This window comes from Mycotypha africana, assembly GCF_025528875.1.
Source record: "Mycotypha africana strain NRRL 2978 chromosome Unknown BDF20scaffold_8, whole genome shotgun sequence".
NCBI lineage: Eukaryota > Fungi > Mucoromycota > Mucoromycetes > Mucorales > Mycotyphaceae > Mycotypha > Mycotypha africana.
This window is the reverse complement of record NW_026515732.1, coordinates 1,571,491-1,590,023: the sequence shown is the minus strand read 5'-3', so window position 1 is coordinate 1,590,023 and position 18,533 is coordinate 1,571,491. Positions and strand designations below refer to the sequence as shown.

General features: G+C 39.8%; 7 protein-coding genes across 7 annotated transcripts; 5 read left to right on the top strand and 2 right to left on the bottom strand.

Moving 5' to 3' along the window:
• Positions 1–1,761: 1,761 nt before the first annotated feature.
• Positions 1,762–3,344, top strand: BDF20DRAFT_823931 (uncharacterized protein; the record flags this gene model as incomplete). The annotated part of the gene is made up of 2 exons (XM_053077842.1): positions 1,762–2,017; positions 3,001–3,344. 2 exons carry the CDS (start codon positions 1,762–1,764, stop codon positions 3,342–3,344), a joined length of 600 nt encoding a protein of 199 aa, XP_052934453.1.
• Positions 3,345–3,354: 10 nt separating this feature from the next.
• BDF20DRAFT_824203 (uncharacterized protein) lies at positions 3,355–3,654 on the top strand (the record flags this gene model as incomplete). The annotated part of the gene is made up of 1 exon (XM_053077872.1): positions 3,355–3,654. A coding segment is annotated over one exon (300 nt), but the record flags the coding sequence as incomplete, so codon positions are not given.
• Positions 3,655–3,679: 25 nt separating this feature from the next.
• Positions 3,680–3,941, top strand: BDF20DRAFT_823484 (uncharacterized protein; the record flags this gene model as incomplete). The annotated part of the gene is made up of 2 exons (XM_053077797.1): positions 3,680–3,798; positions 3,875–3,941. The coding sequence occupies 2 exons, from the start codon at positions 3,680–3,682 to the stop codon at positions 3,939–3,941; spliced, it is 186 nt and encodes a 61-aa protein (XP_052934451.1).
• A 1,839-nt stretch (positions 3,942–5,780) lies between these two features.
• On the top strand, positions 5,781–7,470 carry BDF20DRAFT_884041 (uncharacterized protein). The gene is made up of 4 exons (XM_053081845.1): positions 5,781–6,194; positions 6,259–6,773; positions 6,843–6,950; positions 7,016–7,470. The coding sequence occupies exons 1-4, from the start codon at positions 6,048–6,050 to the stop codon at positions 7,233–7,235; spliced, it is 990 nt and encodes a 329-aa protein (XP_052934450.1). The 5' UTR covers positions 5,781–6,047; the 3' UTR covers positions 7,236–7,470.
• A 451-nt stretch (positions 7,471–7,921) lies between these two features.
• Positions 7,922–9,283, top strand: BDF20DRAFT_884039 (HSF-type DNA-binding-domain-containing protein). Its single transcript, XM_053081844.1, has 4 exons — positions 7,922–8,001; positions 8,072–8,224; positions 8,303–8,646; positions 8,714–9,283. The coding sequence occupies exons 1-4, from the start codon at positions 7,958–7,960 to the stop codon at positions 9,139–9,141; spliced, it is 969 nt and encodes a 322-aa protein (XP_052934449.1). The 5' UTR covers positions 7,922–7,957; the 3' UTR covers positions 9,142–9,283.
• Positions 9,284–9,757: 474 nt separating this feature from the next.
• On the bottom strand, positions 9,758–11,445 carry BDF20DRAFT_823553 (UDP-glucose/GDP-mannose dehydrogenase family, NAD binding domain-containing protein; the record flags this gene model as incomplete). Its single annotated transcript, XM_053077807.1, has 4 exons — positions 9,758–10,507; positions 10,590–10,932; positions 11,057–11,330; positions 11,403–11,445. 4 exons carry the CDS (start codon positions 11,443–11,445, stop codon positions 9,758–9,760), a joined length of 1,410 nt encoding a protein of 469 aa, XP_052934448.1.
• A 2,004-nt stretch (positions 11,446–13,449) lies between these two features.
• BDF20DRAFT_823654 (uncharacterized protein) lies at positions 13,450–18,423 on the bottom strand (the record flags this gene model as incomplete). Its single annotated transcript, XM_053077816.1, has 5 exons — positions 13,450–14,472; positions 14,543–14,722; positions 14,800–17,934; positions 18,029–18,232; positions 18,298–18,423. 5 exons carry the CDS (start codon positions 18,421–18,423, stop codon positions 13,450–13,452), a joined length of 4,668 nt encoding a protein of 1,555 aa, XP_052934447.1.
• Between the last annotated feature and the right edge of the window lie 110 nt (positions 18,424–18,533).

Here is an 18,533-nt window from a genome sequence, read left to right as displayed (position 1 = left end):
CTTTATAAAGCTCTCACCAATATCACTTTTAAACATCATCCTAACCTTCACAGGAAGACCAAACGAAAGCCTAGCAAAGACGGAAGAAAAGAGGTCTTTTTGTACAATCTAAAATATTTGGAAATGACATGGTGCGAACCCAAGTAAAAAAATCACAATTCCAAAACTTTTGCAATTCTTGCCTTTTATCTTTCGTCATTCCTTTGAGCTATTATCAAAGGCCAATCCCACTTCCTCACAACATCTATAGGAATGAGTAGCTGCTAAACTACATCACCATCGTGGGTTCAAATATGAACCTAATTCTACGTTGACCATGCAGAGGACAACGTAGACCACGTAGATTATATCAGGTATATATGGACCACGTAGATTATATCAGGTATATATGGACCACGTAGACCACGTAGATTATATCAGGTATATATGGACCACGTAGACCACGTAGACCACGTAGATTATATCAGGTATATATGGACCACGTAGACCACGTAGACCACGTAGATTGAGACAGCATATAGTACACCATAGTTTGTTTTTTTGGCATTGAAGTTGTTGTATTTGAGGCACGATGTCAATATATTCAAATAAGCAAATAATCATACGCAACACCCAACGAAATATCAAAATAAAACTCTGATCTCAAATATACGCACTGCCTATATCTTCGTTCCAGTTTGGTAAGCGGTCGGTTTGTTTGCATACATTTGAACTTAAAGTCAAACGTATAATAAATAACGATACAAGAGAATGTATTGTATCCATACCGTATAGAATATAAAACACGAATTAGTCACACTTCAAATAATAGACACGTTATTATGATCATAGAATCATAATAACACCAGTCTATGCCATCTTGTTGTATTTTAGAGACAAGCCGCATATATAATGCTGCATTCCTACTGGTAGAGAAATCAAGGAACGAGGACTTTGTTTTATTTTTTTCATTTTTAAATACAAACATTCAGTTTGCCTCTCTCTGATTTTCAGTGTATAATATAGGACTAAAGGAGACTCATTTCACCTACAGTTTTACATCTCTTATAAGTCGCGTTCACGAAATTAAACATCCAGAAATATCACACCTACGTTGTCTACGTGGTCCATATATACCTGATATTATCTACGTGGTCTACATGGTCTACGTTGTCTACGTGGTCCATATATACCTGATATAATCTACATGGTCTACGTGGTCCATATATACCTGATATAATCTACATGGTCTACGTGATCTACGTGGTCTACGTGGTCCATATATGCCTGATATAATCTACATGGTCTACGTGGTCTACGTGGTCCATATATACCTGATATAATCTACGTGGTCTACATGGTCTACATGGTCTACGTGGTCCATATACTGTATATAAGTTGCTAGTCGCTTTCTTGTACAGTATATGTTCTGTTTAAGCAGTGAGAAAATGGTATCTATTTAATAGTCAAGCGACAATTGTAAAACGAAGAAGTAACAAGGTAATGAAAGTAGAACTTTGAAATCACATGTACTAAATATGCATTTGTTCTTGTATTTTCCTATTTTGGTTACCCCGCAATTTCGTCGCTTGATATGCACTCTCTCAAATCACATCTTACAAAATATGCATCCGTTCCTGTCTGTTCCTATTTCAGTTACCCCGCTTTCGTCTCTAGAGTACATACTGTGTTCCTATTTTACAAATTACTTATTGGTAATTTTTTTTTACGCCGAATGAGCCTTTTCTTTCCCATCTGTTCTTTTTTTCTTCAAAAATTCAAATGGTTACTATCACGCGTCAACAAGCTCTATGCATGTTTTTTATCAAAGAATACACAGAGGAGAACGTAAAAAAGCTAGAAAAGAAACTTGAAGAGATAGAAGACGTCGAAATATGTTACATTGATGATCCCACAGAGCCTGTCTTGATTAATAAGGTCAAGATCATTCAGAATCCTTTTCGCTTTCAAAGTTATATTGGCAATACGCAAGCAGAGAGTAATGAGCTCTCAGCAATGAATAATCGCAACCAGCTATGTAAAAGGAATACAAAATGTTGCAAAAAAACTCAGTTCTAACAGCTTTTTGCTTTTACTTAGTTGTCGTATTTGAGGGTAGATGATATACAAACATTAAAGATATAATTCACTTTATGAAGGATAAAGATGAATTATACAATATTGCAAACCAGAAATAATTAGAAACTACATAAACTCTAATATATGAGAACCGTGAATTAAGTGTTGTGTTTAGTTGACAGCATCATATGAGATGTGGAGAACTCGTATACAAATTATACAAGATCCTCACACCTCATTACTGCTGAAATAATATAAAGTAGAGTAGGAAACAAATATAGAATAAGTGATAATTCTTATACGTGATTAGCTACCTCGTATAAGGCTGAACAGGTTGTCATTTAGGATATATAGTTTACTTATTTTGCTATGATACGTTACTATATGACATGGGATATATAGTAGAATTAATATATGGACATGCAGGATATATTGATTCAACACCAAGGTATAATAGGTTATAAGTACTATTCTCTGCCTTCGGCATAAAGAATGATTACAAGATAATAGTTTGTGATCATCCTTTACAATAACTGTTCACTCAACTCAAACACCACACACGAATATCATTTTCCTAATTAATACTATTTTCCTGCAAGCAGTGCTACAATAATGGTTAGCACGGGAAAATAGGTTAGTTGCATGATCACTAGATCAAGCCATGGATACGTTTACAAGTCCACCCACTCCGGGTAGATGCGTAATCTCCTCAAGGGAGAATTCTCTTCTTTTACGTCTTCTTTGAGTAGAATAACTAAGCTGTCAGTTTCTAGGTTCCGCAATATGAAGAAGATATTTAAATTTTTGCAGTAGATATTTTTCTTCTCTTTGAACTTGACTTGATTCAAAATAAAAACCTACTGTACTAGTTTGATCTCGTTAACTTTTTATTGTTTTAACTAAGTGATATTTAACTCTACAAGTCGTCAAATACCACATTAGTAACAAATGCACAAGTCAAGCAATTCCTAAACTTAGTGTATTTGCCGATTAACCCAAACAATGCTCTTGTTTACGATTGTAAAACAGTTTCAATGAAGCAAATCCTAAGTCTTGTTTGGAACTACTGTGAGTTATTTGACGACAACACGGTCAACTCTTTCAGCAAATGGTGTTCACACCAAAAACTCGATCTTTTAGAAATGAACGCAAAAAGAATAAATAGTACAGATGATTCACAAAGAATAAGAACTAGGTCTCTTTATGTTCTAAAAAGTGAATATCTAGGTAAAAAAAACCAAAAAAAAACCAACCTAATTGATACTTTCAAAGATTCAAGTTACTAAATACAGCTCTATAGACGAAGTGGTTCAAAGCATCGTATGTTTCCTCCCCTTATATCAAAATCATATAAGGGTCTTGAAAAAGGATGGTTTTACCGTGATAGGGTATATGAGGAAATCCCCTGGATCAGAGGCAAAGGAAACCAGGCTTAGCCTTCTACGTAACATGAGTATTAAACTCAAAGAAAGGTCGTTGGTGGATGAGGTATTTGCTTCTCCCTGCTGTCGTGCGTCTGATCCCATCGAAAAAAGGGATTTTAAAAATACTGAAGAGATGAAAGGACTTGATGTATCAGGAAATACTCAAGGTTAGCTATCAGCACTTTTTTAAAAAAGGAATGAATAGTAACATTTTTTTCCCCGTAGATCTACTTTCATTTCTCAATGAAAAGAATAAAGTTTGCCTGGTTACTTTGGATTTTGCAGGCTTAAGTACTGACTGCGTTGATTTGGAGAAGTTTTTGCGGTAAAGTACAATAATGCAAAATAGCAATCACAGGTAAATTTGTAATCATTAATGATATTCTTATTAGAAAATACACGCAAATCAAAAAAATAATGGTTGATTTATTGCCGTACACCAACACAATTCATGAATAGGATTGTAAGCAACTTCTTAGTGACCCTGAAAGGCTGAAAGTCTTCAACTGTAGAAGCCAGCCATATCAGAGAAGCAAATAAAATAATTCATTACTACGCTAAAAAAAGAAATTACAGAGATTTAAATTTTTAATTCTAAGGCCAATGGACACGATATACGCAACTTATCTAAATTGCCCGGGCAGATCCGAAAGGCTAAGTAGTATAACCCCTTCGGGCACAAGGGTAAAAAGAATGATGGTCTATTGAGAGGAAGGGAAGAAGAGGCCAACCAGTCGAGGAATAGATGTCTTAACAGAGGAGGCGAAGGAGGCTCTTGAGAGTGGTGTAAATAGTCGAGTTCATACAAGACGTGAGACAAAGTATGGTCCATCGAAAATGCCATTCTTGTACTTGAGATAGAGTTTTGAGCGGATGGGTAGGAAGACGGTTAAGAACGTGTGAGAGTGGATCACTGACAGTTGGAGGGAGTCTCAGGCTTTATGTGGAGACTGGAGATAGCATGGGATTTTGTAATGAACGACGAAGGATGTTTAATGCAATAAGTTTGGTGGCCTCCATGAAACCAGCCCAAACGCCATCGGATACGTCGGCTACATTCGTGTTCAGACATCGGTAACCGCAAAATAGGATCCATGGTAAGTGTTAAGACGGCAGTGAGAGATCAGCTTGTTATCGGCATGATCAGTTTGCTGGAAGTGAAGAAGCCTAGGGCGGGAAATCTCTGATACAGCATTGAAATTTTAAAGTGGAGTTGCTTTATGAGATTAGCAGACAGTTCTTAATCCAGACTGAATTGATTATATGAACGGGCCTCCACTAACACCAACAAACCCTTTTTTCTGCTTTAACGCTTGATAAGCCATCCAAGAATAAAATGACCACCATGGTATCTACATTATATCAGCCTTTGCAAGCGAGTGAATACCGAATGAGTCTACCTAAACAATCGCTAAAAACTTTGCTTTGAATTCAATTAAAAATGGGGGTGCTTCTACTGTTGATTTGTCTCTGAGCGAGTATACAACATCAAATTTAATTTCATCGCTTTACTCGTTTGAATATACTTTGTAACTATAACTATTTGCTGGAATGTCTTTGCCTACATAGCAATATAGACCTACGTATTACATGTAGATAGACAAGTGTAATGACCATCTGTCTTGTTGGCTACGTCTCAAACTTAACCGCGTATGACATTTTTTCACTCTCCTGCTCTTTGTTCGTTCTATAATACTATCTTGCATCCTTTATCATGATAAACCTTGTTTATAGGTGCTCATCCAAGTTTCTCGTTGCAAATTATCCGTGGAGATCAATTTTAACGCCAACCTCCTGTCGCGTCTATCTTAGGTAGAGTTCTGATAACTAGTTATATAGATCACGACCATTACAACGAGTATAAAGTACCTAAGAGTGATTGCACTAATAAATTCACAATCATAAGATTGTTAAACAACAGTTTACTTGTTAATTTGAACTTGGTTTCGATTTTGACAGAAAAAAGTTAGTTATGAGTGCGTTCACTACCAAAGCGACATCAATACCTTCAGATAATCTTTTGTTAAAAAAGAAAAAAATATAACCACTACGACCACGACCCAATAGACGTTTGTCGTTTAAAAATGAAACATTTATTCAATAGATACAAGTGCATATTAGAACAGTATTTATTATTATATATAACGATATGACGTTCAAAGAGACTACAAAAGCTATAAAAATGACTGATGAGTATTATTACAGGCAATCCCATTTCTGTTAAATAAGCATTCTTAATTCATAAGCCGATCAAGCTTCATTTTCCCCTTTCAATATTGTGTAAAATTGTTTAATGGGGGGGGCCTCAATTCAATTGAATAAGGAGGTGGATACATTTTATACGGGCTATCTTGGGAAACAAACGATAAAAAACCAGCTCTTTGAAAAAATTAAAACTGCCCAATGGCGTTGGAGCAATGGTGCCTTTAGTCAGCCTAAATCGGAAGTGAGAATTTATATTTACGAATGCAGTTTCCCATGCCTTTCTCCATTGAATATGAATGATATAACTCTCACTCTTCTTTTACTATCTTTTTTTCCTTTCATTCATTTGCCCGCAGAAAGATGAAAGCTATTGTAGTAAATAGATGGTTAAAGGGTCCTGAAGAACTTGCCGTGAGTCAACATGTCGACCTTCCAGCTGAACCCAAGCAAGGTGAATTGCAAGTGCAAGTCAAAGCAGCAGGTCTCAACTTTTTTGATACCTTGATGGTGAGGAGAATGACAATTTGATTTTTCAAAAGCCCCAGCCTTTGATTTTTTACCCCTATTTTAGATTCAGGGCAAATATCAAATAAAACCACCTTTTCCATTTATACCTGGTGGCGAGTTCAGCGGTATTGTTTTAAAGTCCACCGTGCCCGCATTTAAGCCAGGCGATCGAGTCTTTGGTTCCGGCGCTTCTTATGCCGAAGTGGTGAATGTATCCGCCGCGAATGTGCTCCCCATTCCTCGCCATTTTAGTTTCGAACAAGCGGCGGGTCTTTACATTACTTATCCCACCAGTTACGCTGCCCTCGTGTTACGTGCTCAGCTGAAAGCAGGCGAGTATTGTTTAGTGCATGCGGCTGCGGGAGGCGTCGGAAGTGCGGCGGTTCAGATTGCAAAGGCTTTGGGCGCCAAAGTGATCGCCACCGCTGGATCCAAGGAGAAATTAGAGATGGCCAAAAAGTTGGGCGCCGATGTGGCTATCAATTACCGTGACAAAAATTGGACAGAACAGGTGAAAAAGGCGACTCAGGGTCATGGCGTTGATGTGGTTTATGATCCCGTAGGTTTGGTCGAAGCAAGGTAAGAAATGATGACACATTGACAAAGAAGGGGGTGAATGGCTCATCTTGTTCTTTTCCGCTACTCTAGTACAAAATGTACGGCTTGGAATGGACGTATATTGGTTATAGGATTCGCTCAAGGAACGATTGAAAAAGTGCCCATGAATCGCTTGTTATTGAAAAACATTTCAGCCGTGTAAGTTCGAAAGAGAGCAAAAACGTTTTGCGCTCCCATCGATACTTACATCTTTTCACTGTTAGGGGTTTACATTGGGGAGCTTATGTCAAGAATGAACCTGAGCGTGTGCCTGAAGTCTGGCGCGCTCTATTCCAACTCTTTGAATCTGGAAAGTTACAACCTGCTCTCTATCACCACATCTATACATTGGACACAATTCCAGAGGGCCTTCAAGCTATTAACAACCGCTCTTCTTACGCCAAAGTTATTGCTAGAATTAGTCAGGATGAGAGTAAACTCTAGACACAATAAGCTGTTTGTCGTAAGCGCGTATTTCATGAGATGGATTTCCGAGTTAGCACCTCCTTTATTATTTTCTATTCAACGAGTTTAAATCTCTACTTTTTGTTCGTACACAAACATACCAGTCAATAGCTTACAAACCCTTTTTGTTTAAAAGATCGACCTTGAGATGATGTCATGGGTGGAAAATCATTTCCTTTTTTTGTCTAAAATGGGTTTCATATCAATAAACCGGGAAAAATGATAAAATGATGTAATCAAGGTACGGAGTTGTTCACCTTTTTGTTAGAGATTCTCAAGTTTCTATAATTGCTAGACGTTTCAAGAAACGCGCGACAAAAGTAATGTAATTGACCCTTTATAATGAGAGTGTATATTTTTGTACACGCTCGGTAAAAAAAAAAAAAAAAAAAAAAAAAAAAAAGTTGGTTTTTGCCAAGAGCTTAAAGACGGATTTTTATTTGCCAGAGTAGAGTAAGTGTGTGTGTGTGTGTGTATGTGATTTCATATTACAATTTATATTTATTCTTTTTCCTTTCAACCACACGTTTATACTTTTTTACCAGAAATCAATATATATATAAAACATGATACCAACAGATCATTCTCTCCCTATGCCACACAGTCAACCCTTTACGAGCAGCAACAACAACGTATTTCCAACATTATCTTTTTCAAAAAAGCAACACGCTAACTGGTCACCCGAGCTACATCCACGAACAATGAGTACTACGAATAACCCTACATTTGTTCATAAATTATACAAGTAAAGTAATAAAAACGCGCGCTACCCCTCTCTGTATTGTTGCTGTTATATTGACGAAAACGAATGATAGTATGGTGCTGGATGAGCAATTCCAACATCTCATCGCTTGGAGTTATACAGGCGCGTCTTTTGTTGTCTGCAACATTATGGCATTTGCAAGGGATGTACTACCCAAACATTTCAAACATAACAATTTTAGTAGCTTTGTGAGACAACTCAACATGTAAGCTTGCCTTTCCCTTTTTTTTTTTTTTTTTTCTGATATACCATATAAAAACTGATCTTCCATGCCGATCTACAGGTATGGCTTTCATAAAGTTAACAAGTCTCCTCGTGGACATCGAACATTAGCAGAAAATCAAATTTGGGAATTCTCTCATAGCAAATTTCTGAGAGGCAGAACAGATCTTCTGGACGACATTAAACGCAAATCCATAGAATCTGATACTGTACGACGCGAAACCGATCTACACGCACATTTAACCATGTTACAAATGTCACAGTCCGACATGCTACAACAGATCCACCAACTTTACAGTAGCTTTAGCCACATGATGAGAGAATTTTACAAGAGTAAAAAGCAGCAAGAATATCAAGCACAGTTTGTAAAGACGGTAGTAGATTACCTCTTGCAGTCTAATGGAGGTAAGTCGTACTGAGAGTAGTCATCGATCAAAATGAAAAAAAAAAACTGAAAGCTCAATTCTTACAGGTGAACTCCCTCACGAGCTCCAAGCGCACTATAGAAGATGGGACGAGATGAACGACGGTTCTTTTTCTTCTCCTCCTCCTATCTTTGTGACAGGTGAAGATACCAATGCATCATTACTGCCACCTCATCATCAAAGCAACCTCCATCGTCCCTCTTTCCTACCGTCAAGTCCGAATTCAGCCCATGGAAACATGCTGCATCATTCGCCCTCTTCGGCTACTTTATCTTGTTCTCCTTTACCTACCACCACTGCTTATGCTAGTACAAGTACAGCCCAGAACAACAACATGATGCATACAAGTACTACAGCCTCTCTTCAACCAACCACGGTAACCGTTGTCCCCTCCACCTCGCCTCATCTTTTATCCACCTCATCCATGCCTTTTCAACCACAGTATCCATATCATCCACCTCATTGTCAGAAATAATATTGTCTTGTTTTCTGTTCCTTTTTTTTTCATTTTCTGTACATTCATTTTGCAAAAAGCCTGTAGATCTCTTCATTCCCAAAAAAAAAAAAAAGAAAAAACCGGTAAACGTGGTTTGTTTCACTTTCAATACAAAGACAGCTATTTATTACATTTATCGTTGTTGATTATGGAATGACAGTTTGTTCAACTCCCGTCTTTTTTTTTTTTTTTTTTTTAATTATCTACAAAAATATCTACCTACAACGTGAGACAACACCCTGAGTAATTACGTAGGGTTATCGTGTCCATCTCACTCATGTCCTCAAAGACAACACACACAACTCCATTCTTTTTTGACAAAAACACATGCTTATGGCTACCCAACGAATTTTAAATGGGTTAAAAAGTATACATTTTACAGATGGTGAAAAAAGACTTTATTATGAATTGGGAAAATACAGTTAAATTAAAACAATGATCCTATTTTCAAGGTATGAGAGAGAGAGAGAATATCAATAGAAATAGAAAAAGTGGCAGAGTGATGTAAGCGTGATAGATTAAAAAATGAAAAATAGAGAGGTGGATGGGTGCAGAAAAAAAAAGAAAAAAAAAAGGCAATTTTCTTTTCCTTTATCTAAGCTCTTCCTTCAAGAGCGTTCTTACCAATGACATGGACCTTGAAGCCAATTTCGCGCAACTTGGGAGCATCCAAGATCAAACGGCCGTCAAAGAGGAAAGCAGGCTTTTGCATATCCTTGTAAATACGTTCATAATCAAGCGACTTGAACTCATCCCATTCCGTGACAATGATAAGCGCATCGGCGTCCTTGGCGGCTTCATAAGCATCCTTACAGATTGTAATCTTTTCTTGCACTTGCTTACGGTTGTCCACTACGCCGGGTTCAGCAAGATCCATGTAGATTTGTTCGTGTTCGACCTTGGGATCGTAGATAGCGACATGGGCATTTTCTTGCATAAAGTCCTTGATCAACGTGATGGCAGCGGATTCACGGGTATCGCCAGTATCCTTCTTGAAAGCAAAACCGAGCACGGCAATCTTTTTGTGGGTAATGGTATTGAAGAGAGTAGAGATGATCTTTTTGACAAAACGCTTCTTTTGGTATTCGTTCATCAAATAGACTTGGTTCCAGTATTCAGCTACTTCAGGCAAGTTGAGCGAGTAGGAGAGGTACACCAAGTTGAGGATATCCTTTTGGAAACAAGAACCACCGAAACCAACAGAGGCTTTTAAGAATTTAGATCCGATACGGGTATCACGACCCACAGCATAAGCAACTTCATCGACATCAGCTCCTGTGGCCTCACACACAGCAGATAAAGCATTGATGGAAGAAATACGTTGAGCTAAAAGAGCATTAGCGGCCTAGAAAAAAAAAAGAAGAGAGTCAGACATGCCCCATTCTCATCCACATTCTCTATTCACAAAAAAAAAACGACAAGCTTACCAATTTGGAAAGTTCAGAGGACCAGAGGTTGGTGGTAATAATGTTCTCACGAGGGATCCAGTGGCTATAGACATCGACAAGTGCTTGTTGAGCAGCCTTGCCAGATTCCGTTTGAAGAGAACCGATCAAGACACGATCAGGCTTGAGAAGATCGGGAATAGCAGTACCTTCTGCCAAAAATTCGGGGTTAGAAAGGATATCGAATTTGACATTGTCAGTCGAGTTGGCATCCAAAATGGTACGCATGCTTTGAGCAGTACGGCAAGGAACTGTGGACTTTTCAACAACAATCTTGGAGCTCTTGGCAACATTAGCAATACGACGAGTAGCTGCTTCGACGTATCTAATCAACGGAAGAAACAGGTGAATCAGATATATTCAACGCACAACAGAGACAAACGCATTGACATCCACCCAATTTTTCAAATCAACGCGAACCCAAAAAAAAAAGGTCTGCATGTACTTACGCAAGATCAGCAGCCATACCAGCACCAAGACCTTGCTTCTTGGTAGGCGTATTGACGGAAACAAAGATAAGGTCGGCTTCTTCAATGTGCTTATCTACGTCAGTCGAGAAAAAGAGATTCTTTCCACGACAGGCAAAGACAACTTCCTCCAAACCAGGTTCGTAGATGGGTAGTTTGTCAGACATCCATGCATCGATACGCTTTTGATTGATATCACAAATCGTGACTTTGATATCAGGACACTTGTAAGCAATAACAGCAGCCGTGGGACCACCTATCATGAATATTCGTTTTTTTTAAGTATGAATTGCCTCATTGCATGATATGAACCATCATTGTACTTTACCAACATAACCAGCACCGATACAACAGATATTCTTGACAGTCATCTTATAGAGCTCGTATGAAAAAATGTGTGATTGAAAAAATGGAAAAAAAAATAATAAAAATAAAAGGAGGGAACTCGAAAACTGTAAAGAATTTATTTGTTGTATTTATATTAACAATGCGCTTCAAGTTTGGGTCAAACTGATTTTTTTGTGCTCTGTACTTTTGTAACTATAGAAACATCGGATTGGATCGCCGTTTGAACAAGCGGTCCGTGCTTTCTTTCTTTTTTTTTTTTTTTGGTTCTTTTATCGACCCAAACATTTTCTTTTTTTTTTTCGCGCATGTGTGCAAAAAAAATAATAAAGCTCAACATTGACAATGAGTGACAGTCCCTCCAGATCACTCACTGCCATTTCGTCCACTATGTAAATACTATCATTGTCATTGGCAATGAGTCTCTGCATCAAGTTCAATCAGCTTAGTAGAGCCCACTTTACCCAAACATAACAAATTTTTTTTGTAGGTTTTAAAATGAGGATTCTTAATTCAAATATCAGGCACGACGATCCATTGGCTGTCACACAAACGCACGCACACACACACAAAAAAAAAAGTGGTGTGCCATCTTTTTCAGAAAATTGTAAGCCATTCGTTTTTTTTGGGTTGGGGGAGAGAAAAAGAGGGGTTTGAATCTTTTATGTTGATCCCAAATGCACACAGATTGATCAGTCTATAGCTTATCGACTGAAAGGCAACTTTCCAAGGAAGCAACAGCGTACAAAGGCATAAGAGGAAAGCAGAGAGTGTGTGTGCTAAATAGAGAGAAAGACATAATGAGATAGGCTCATTCCATGGTATCAAGGCTGCTTCAGCAAGCCAACATTTTTGGTCAAAAATTCTGGAAAAAGCTGACATCTATTTTTTGCCCCTTTGCACAACACACCAAGATGATCCATTCTTTGCTCTTCCGATACATAACGTCTCATCATGAACATAACTCTTTTGCTTTTATAAAGGACCTCTGCCCTATATCCACTTGTTGCACTCTGGCCATCCAATACGTATGTACCAGCGAATCTGACATGCATTCTATGACCAATGCATACACAATGACGGCTGGTGAGCATGCTTTGACGTTACACGCACAAAAAATCTCAGCGCCAAAACCTCCACGTTTTGGATTTGTTTTAACCATCCAAAGGTATTTCAGCTGAGCTCATCATAATATAGATCCGGCATACGCATCGTTTATTTGTTATGCTTCCAATACAAGCAAAAATGTTAGGAAGCCCGACATACTGTTCAATAGCACTCATCAGCCCCCCTATTTTAACAAGGTTTCACCAGCCTGGTTTCAATTCAAAAGTATCAGCTATATTTTTAGACGGATGGCAGACTTGTGCTTACTATAGAACATACTGCGTTAACCTATCCAAACAAATCATTTGCCCACATCACTCCACAATTTTTTGAGCCCCTTCCGTTGACATAGGCCATTGACTTTTTACCCAGTTCACGGGATAGCAAATAAAAGACTTGAATAAATATTTACTTGGACCCTTATTAAGGACATTCGTTCCAGAAAACATGCTATAGTGAGATTCATGCAGATACCCGCAACTCGGCTTGCCTGCCTCTTTTCCTTTTCTGTGAAAATTGTATCACGGTATTTTTGTGCATCGATTAAACAAAGCAGCTTTTTTTGTGCTGTTGAGACTTTTTCCCAGTCTGTCGGCTTTTTGCTATACAAGGATGTGTATCACGATAGTATCTATGGCAGATGTGACACAATGAGAGATTGCTTTTTACATCTCCAGATCATTCAACCGAACCTTGGTAACGATCCGTGTACCCCTTACGCATGATGTTATCGACAGGCTCATCATCTCTGCCCATCTGTTGTAGATAATTTGTTGAAGCGTATCTTTTGGATTCAAGTTTTATAAAAAGTGGAATAACACGAGTTACATTGCTCATTCTCCCCGGCCAACAACCTCTATGTTTAAATAAGATTCTCTATTTTTATTGGCTCTATTATGTGCGAGAAAAAAAAATGATATAGACTAATAAGGAATACCATTGGTGACCTTTTGGAAATAATCATACAAAACAGTTCTTTGATTCTCAAACGACTCTTTGACGCGTTGGATCATAAAGTCAGCTGCTTGTCGATCTGACTTATCCACTTGGAAACGCGTACGCATACGCTTGATCGTTTCGCCTCGGAAACAGGGTAAGCCAGACTGAAGCATCAGCGTCACCAGTTGCATGATCAGTTCGGCATACGGACGACAAGCGAGATACCCCTTGATCAAAAGCTCGGAAAACTGCTTAAATGCCTGCTCTTCAGAATTACCGCCCATCACTTGCACCATTTCTGTCGTCAACTTGAACGGCGAACTTTCAAAGCCGATACCACCCGGAGCAATATCAAAGATGAATCCGAAATCAATATGAATAATATGTCCGTCCTCATCCAGCATGATATTGCCGTTATGTCGATCCTTGAATTGCAAAAGGTACGAGATAAGCGAATAAGCGGCCACACTTTGAACAAAATTGTTGCGTGCTCTTTGGAATTCGATCGAATTGGGTCCACCGTACTTGGCGACAAAATAGTCGTACATGCTATTCACCTTTTCACGTCCCAGCTGGTCACGAGAAATCGACCGAGGAATGACATCAATGACACCACGCCCGGGTGCCGTCGCCACCACACGATAAGGAAACACGTACAGATCCAACCCCACACTCGTAAAGATATTTTTAAAAACCGCAATCAATTGTAACGCCAGCACATCTTGACGACAATCATCACCGACTTTGAAAATAGCACTGAGCCACGTCGTCACTACCTGCTTCTTGTCAATCTCATCAGTGCCTTCTTCATTCGTTCCGTCCTCCAGCGTTTCTGCATGTTCTACTTCTTTCTCAATTTTAAACGTCGCCATAAACGGTGCCTTGGCATGACTCTGTAACGGTCTACCTGACGTTCGGTTGATATCCACAATTCTACCATCTGGATTACTAGGAAGATAAACACCTACATCCACCTTGATTTTGCCCAGTTCTTCATCAAGACGTTTCTTAACAAACAAGAAGCGTTATTAGCCCTTTCCTTTCCCACTTTTTTTCAAAGAAATTCCTTTTTCCTACCTTTTGCAGGGGTTTCTTTTCATTTTGACCATACTTGATGTATTCTTTCAAATATCCCGAAATAGCAGTGACTTCGCCAAAGAATTTGAATTCACGTTCATAGAAATCTCGATCTGTGCCTGTAAAGGAGGCAACGAGATTACGAATGATTTTCTCCAACGTGGGTTTCAAGGTATCAGGCTAAGTTTTTTTGATGTTGGCATGTAAAAAGTTAGTAGCTTTTTATACAGGTTGTCATAAAGCAATTCATTTTTTACCTTGATACACTCCTTATCGGCATCGACATAAAAATTGGCACTCATATTCCAAATGATTTGATGAGCGAAAAGTTGAGACACCTGTCCTGCTTGCATAATGTACTTTTCAACATAGCCATACTCGTCGTAACGAAGCGCTTGCACAATTTGAGGCACGTAAAAAAAGACAGTGTCCACAGGGTAATATTCAAGGCTTCTCATCGCATACTGTAGGATCAAAGGATGATTGCCATAAGCAGGCATAAAGTAGTTGGCGGCCGTAATCGCAGGCACCGGTGCCCAATATTTAAGATAGCGCAAATCTAATTTAGCATTCGGTTGCACCCTCTTTCCCAGTAAAATCTCTAAAGCCTCAGGCACATCAATCACGTCCATCGTATTGTTCGCAATCAGCTTGTGCAATTCTCTTTGCACCACTGGCTGCACAAAGCGAGCGGCCATCTGCACCGCCACCTTGGGCGATGTCTCCCACGCAAAACGAACCATTTCTTTCCAACTTTCTTCCGTCGTCAACGACTTCTCTGTATTGCTGATGTGGTTGTGTGGGTAGCCTGGTCCCACCGCATTCAATGGGTTACACCAGACAGATAGCCGAGACAGTTCGCTATCCATCAGCAAAAGCAAAAGCCGTTTGATTTGTTTTTGTTCGTTCAAGATGTCATCTTTCGTCTTGTTGTTCAAAAACATATGCAGACCAGAGCCAAACTTGGAGTTGCTGCTATTGCTGCGACCGGAACTTGTTACGAGCTCGTACAACCGAGGCGTATCATGAGCAATCACCCCGTAAAAGTCCTGCAACACCTTCTGCTCCATCAATGCATACGATTTCCGCGATCCATAATGCCATTTGGGCGGTAGCGTAAACCAGTTAAACGCTGACCCGTACACAAGGGAACGGAAACGGTACTCTGCCAAGGCTTCCATATGCGTGGATTGCAGAATCTTCATACCGAGGAATAAAAGCTGGAACCGTGGCAGACGAGCAAAGGGATGCGTGCTCATCAAATGCGAGTTATGAAGCGTGTCTTGAAGTAACCGTATCAGCATATTCATCAAATGCTTGCTTCGATGTCGGATAGCATAAAACCGGCTTGTTAAGAATCGGATCCATGTAACGTGCGGTGTCAATAGACGCGACATGTTCTTCATGTTCGTCTCAATCACCTGCCGGTCGGAGGGAGCATACGTCATCGTAGCCACGAAAGGATGCTTTGCATTGAGCTTGGGAGAGAATAACCCTTTTCGGTTTCTTTGCGCCCAACTCCACATATTCAGAATCTCCACCATAAGACGTTTCTCCACATCCGGTCTTTCCACGAGCACCCAGTTCCAGATGTCTGTACCTATTTCGAGCGATTCAGGAGAAAAGACTTGCACAGGGATGCAAACAATATAGCTAACAATATCAGGATGCACGGTAGAGGAAGAAACAATAAAGCTGGCCGCTTGCAGCAAAGAACGACGTAGGCGGTCAATAGGGATTTTCTTGTGCTGCTTCACGTCGTCCAAAAGAGTCTGTAACCTTTCCACCACTATAGGTGTCTGTTCACTTAGACCGGACCCCGTTTCCTGGCTGGGTAATTTGTTCGCATAGCTGCCAAAACGTAAGCCTGCCGCAAATTCTATACCACTGACTTCACCAATATAATAGCGTCGCGATGTAAACCCATCGACAAAATCGGATGCATCATCCAGATGCACATTGCGGATACGAGGGACAAACTCTACCGTCATATCGTTTCGAGCTGCTGCTTTGCCCACTTCCAAAGCGAGCGTTCTACCCATATGGGTTGCATCAATAGGCACTCCCGGCTCATACCGCACGTATTCCGCTAGGTAGTCTTGCAAAAGCCCATTAATCTCCATTGGTGCACGATCCATCGAGATCTTGAGCCATTTTTTACCATGCTCATACATTTGAGAGCATATCTCTCTCCTGTAAGCAAACGAATCTCCCAATTCAATCGTGACACCAATACGGGGCGAACTAAACTGGAACGTAGGATAGTACTCATCTCTATACTCTGCCTCACAGCTCAACCACAATAGCTGGACAAGTTCCAAAAGTAAAGTAATCAGTGTCTTGTCAGCAAACACTTGAGGGAACGTCGTGACAATCCGTTCTGAGAATCGAACCGCCAGCGTGTGCACTTTGCGAAGACGGTGACAACATAGTTTAAGAAGGTTGGCCATTTGCTTATGCAGGTCGACGTCTAAATTTTGAGACACTGCTTTCGTAGAAGCATCTCGGATGTAAGTGCTGACCACGTTGTCAGCAATTTTCTCCAAACAGTTGGACATTGTGCTGTTGTTGACCCCATCGTTCATGAAATAACGTAAAATATAGCTGCAGTCGCCCATTCTACTTCTGTAATGTTCAATATAGTGCACACTCAGCGCAAAGATAATCTGTGCAAACGAAAAGTTCTTGATATCGTACGCGACCTCAGAAGGAAGAAGGCTAGTGAGCTTCTGACGGAAAGATGTCGTATCATGATCCGAATGGTCAGCACCACGTAAAACAGAATTGTATTCTAAATCACTCTCTAGGTAGTTGGTAGCACTCTCGATCACAAGCGCAGGCGTTTTCTTGGCAATAGACGACATATCTTCACGCCAATCGCGTACCCAAATCGATTCGGTCACAAATCCAAACAAAACACATTGAAACCATGCATTACGGAACAGGGACACCACTTCGCCGGTGGGTTCTACATGAGGGTTGAAATCGTCATGATTCACCAGTGCGCCAATCACAGGCAAAAGCCTGCCTAATTTTGTGAGGGAAGGCTTTGCGGATTCCTTCTTGTTAAAAGACATCCAGCGCTGAATAGAATTGCCGTTTTCAACGAAAAGCGACAAAAGATTTCTCAAATAGACATCGTAATAATCAGACTTGGCACTCAACTTTTTGGCCAGCTGGTACTGCGCACCCAAGATAGCATCTGTGAGTTGCTTATCTTCCGCCAGGAGTGATTCACGGCTCAATATCGAAAATAAATTGATAATGTCTGTAAACACGTTGAGTGGGCTAACAAGCGCTAGTTCTACAAGATTGATCGTAAGCGTAGCAATAGCCGATGTGGAGAATGACTTGCGACGTAAAGATAAAATTGAGTATGCTTGAGTGATCACCTAAAATGGATATGTCTGTTAAACCAAAAGAATTTCTAGTACCCATCGTCTCTGTTTCAAAAAGCCCTCCCGCCCTCAAAGGGTGAACACTCACTGATTCATCATTCAAGTAGACAGCTATGCCTACAATAGCGGAAAGAGCATTCACACTGACAAGCTGTCTTTGAGTATCAGACAATTGTTGCTGCGTGGTAGATAGACTTGAAGGCTGCTTCACAGGATCTTCTCGAACGATTTCGTTCAATAAAGCATAAAAAGTAGAAGTTGCAGCTTGGCGCATTTGTGATGGAGGCTTTGTCTATCAAGAAAAGTTACCTTTGAGCTTCGTTGTTGCTGATTTAGAGAAAAAATGGATCCACTTACTTGAATACACTGAGCCAGACGTGTGATAGCAAATTGTTGGATAGTAACAGAGACTTTACCAAGTTCAGTCGTCATTTCAAATACAGGTGATGGAGTCACCAAATAGCGGCAGATCAATTCTGTCATTCTATTATTCAATTCTGGAAAGCTATAATGCATAATTGAGTTAGTGTTTGAGTAAGAAAAGAGAATCGATCAGACGATAGACTAACTTACTTGATGGCCAACAAAACGGC

Bases quoted from the DNA above. Each gene is read 5' to 3' on its own strand.
- BDF20DRAFT_884041 (XM_053081845.1), top strand. From the start codon at position 6,048: ATGAAAGCTATTGTAGTAAATAGATGGTTAAAGGGTCCTGAAGAACTT. The intron at 6,195-6,258 runs GTGAGGAGAATG...CCCCTATTTTAG, and splicing joins ACTTTTTTGATACCTTGATG to ATTCAGGGCAAATATCAAAT. The intron at 6,951-7,015 runs GTAAGTTCGAAA...TTTCACTGTTAG, and splicing joins TTGAAAAACATTTCAGCCGT to GGGTTTACATTGGGGAGCTT.
- BDF20DRAFT_884039 (XM_053081844.1), top strand. From the start codon at position 7,958: ATGAGTACTACGAATAACCCTACATTTGTTCATAAATTATACAA. The intron at 8,002-8,071 runs GTAAAGTAATAA...AACGAATGATAG, and splicing joins TTTGTTCATAAATTATACAA to TATGGTGCTGGATGAGCAAT. The intron at 8,647-8,713 runs GTAAGTCGTACT...CAATTCTTACAG, and splicing joins CCTCTTGCAGTCTAATGGAG to GTGAACTCCCTCACGAGCTC.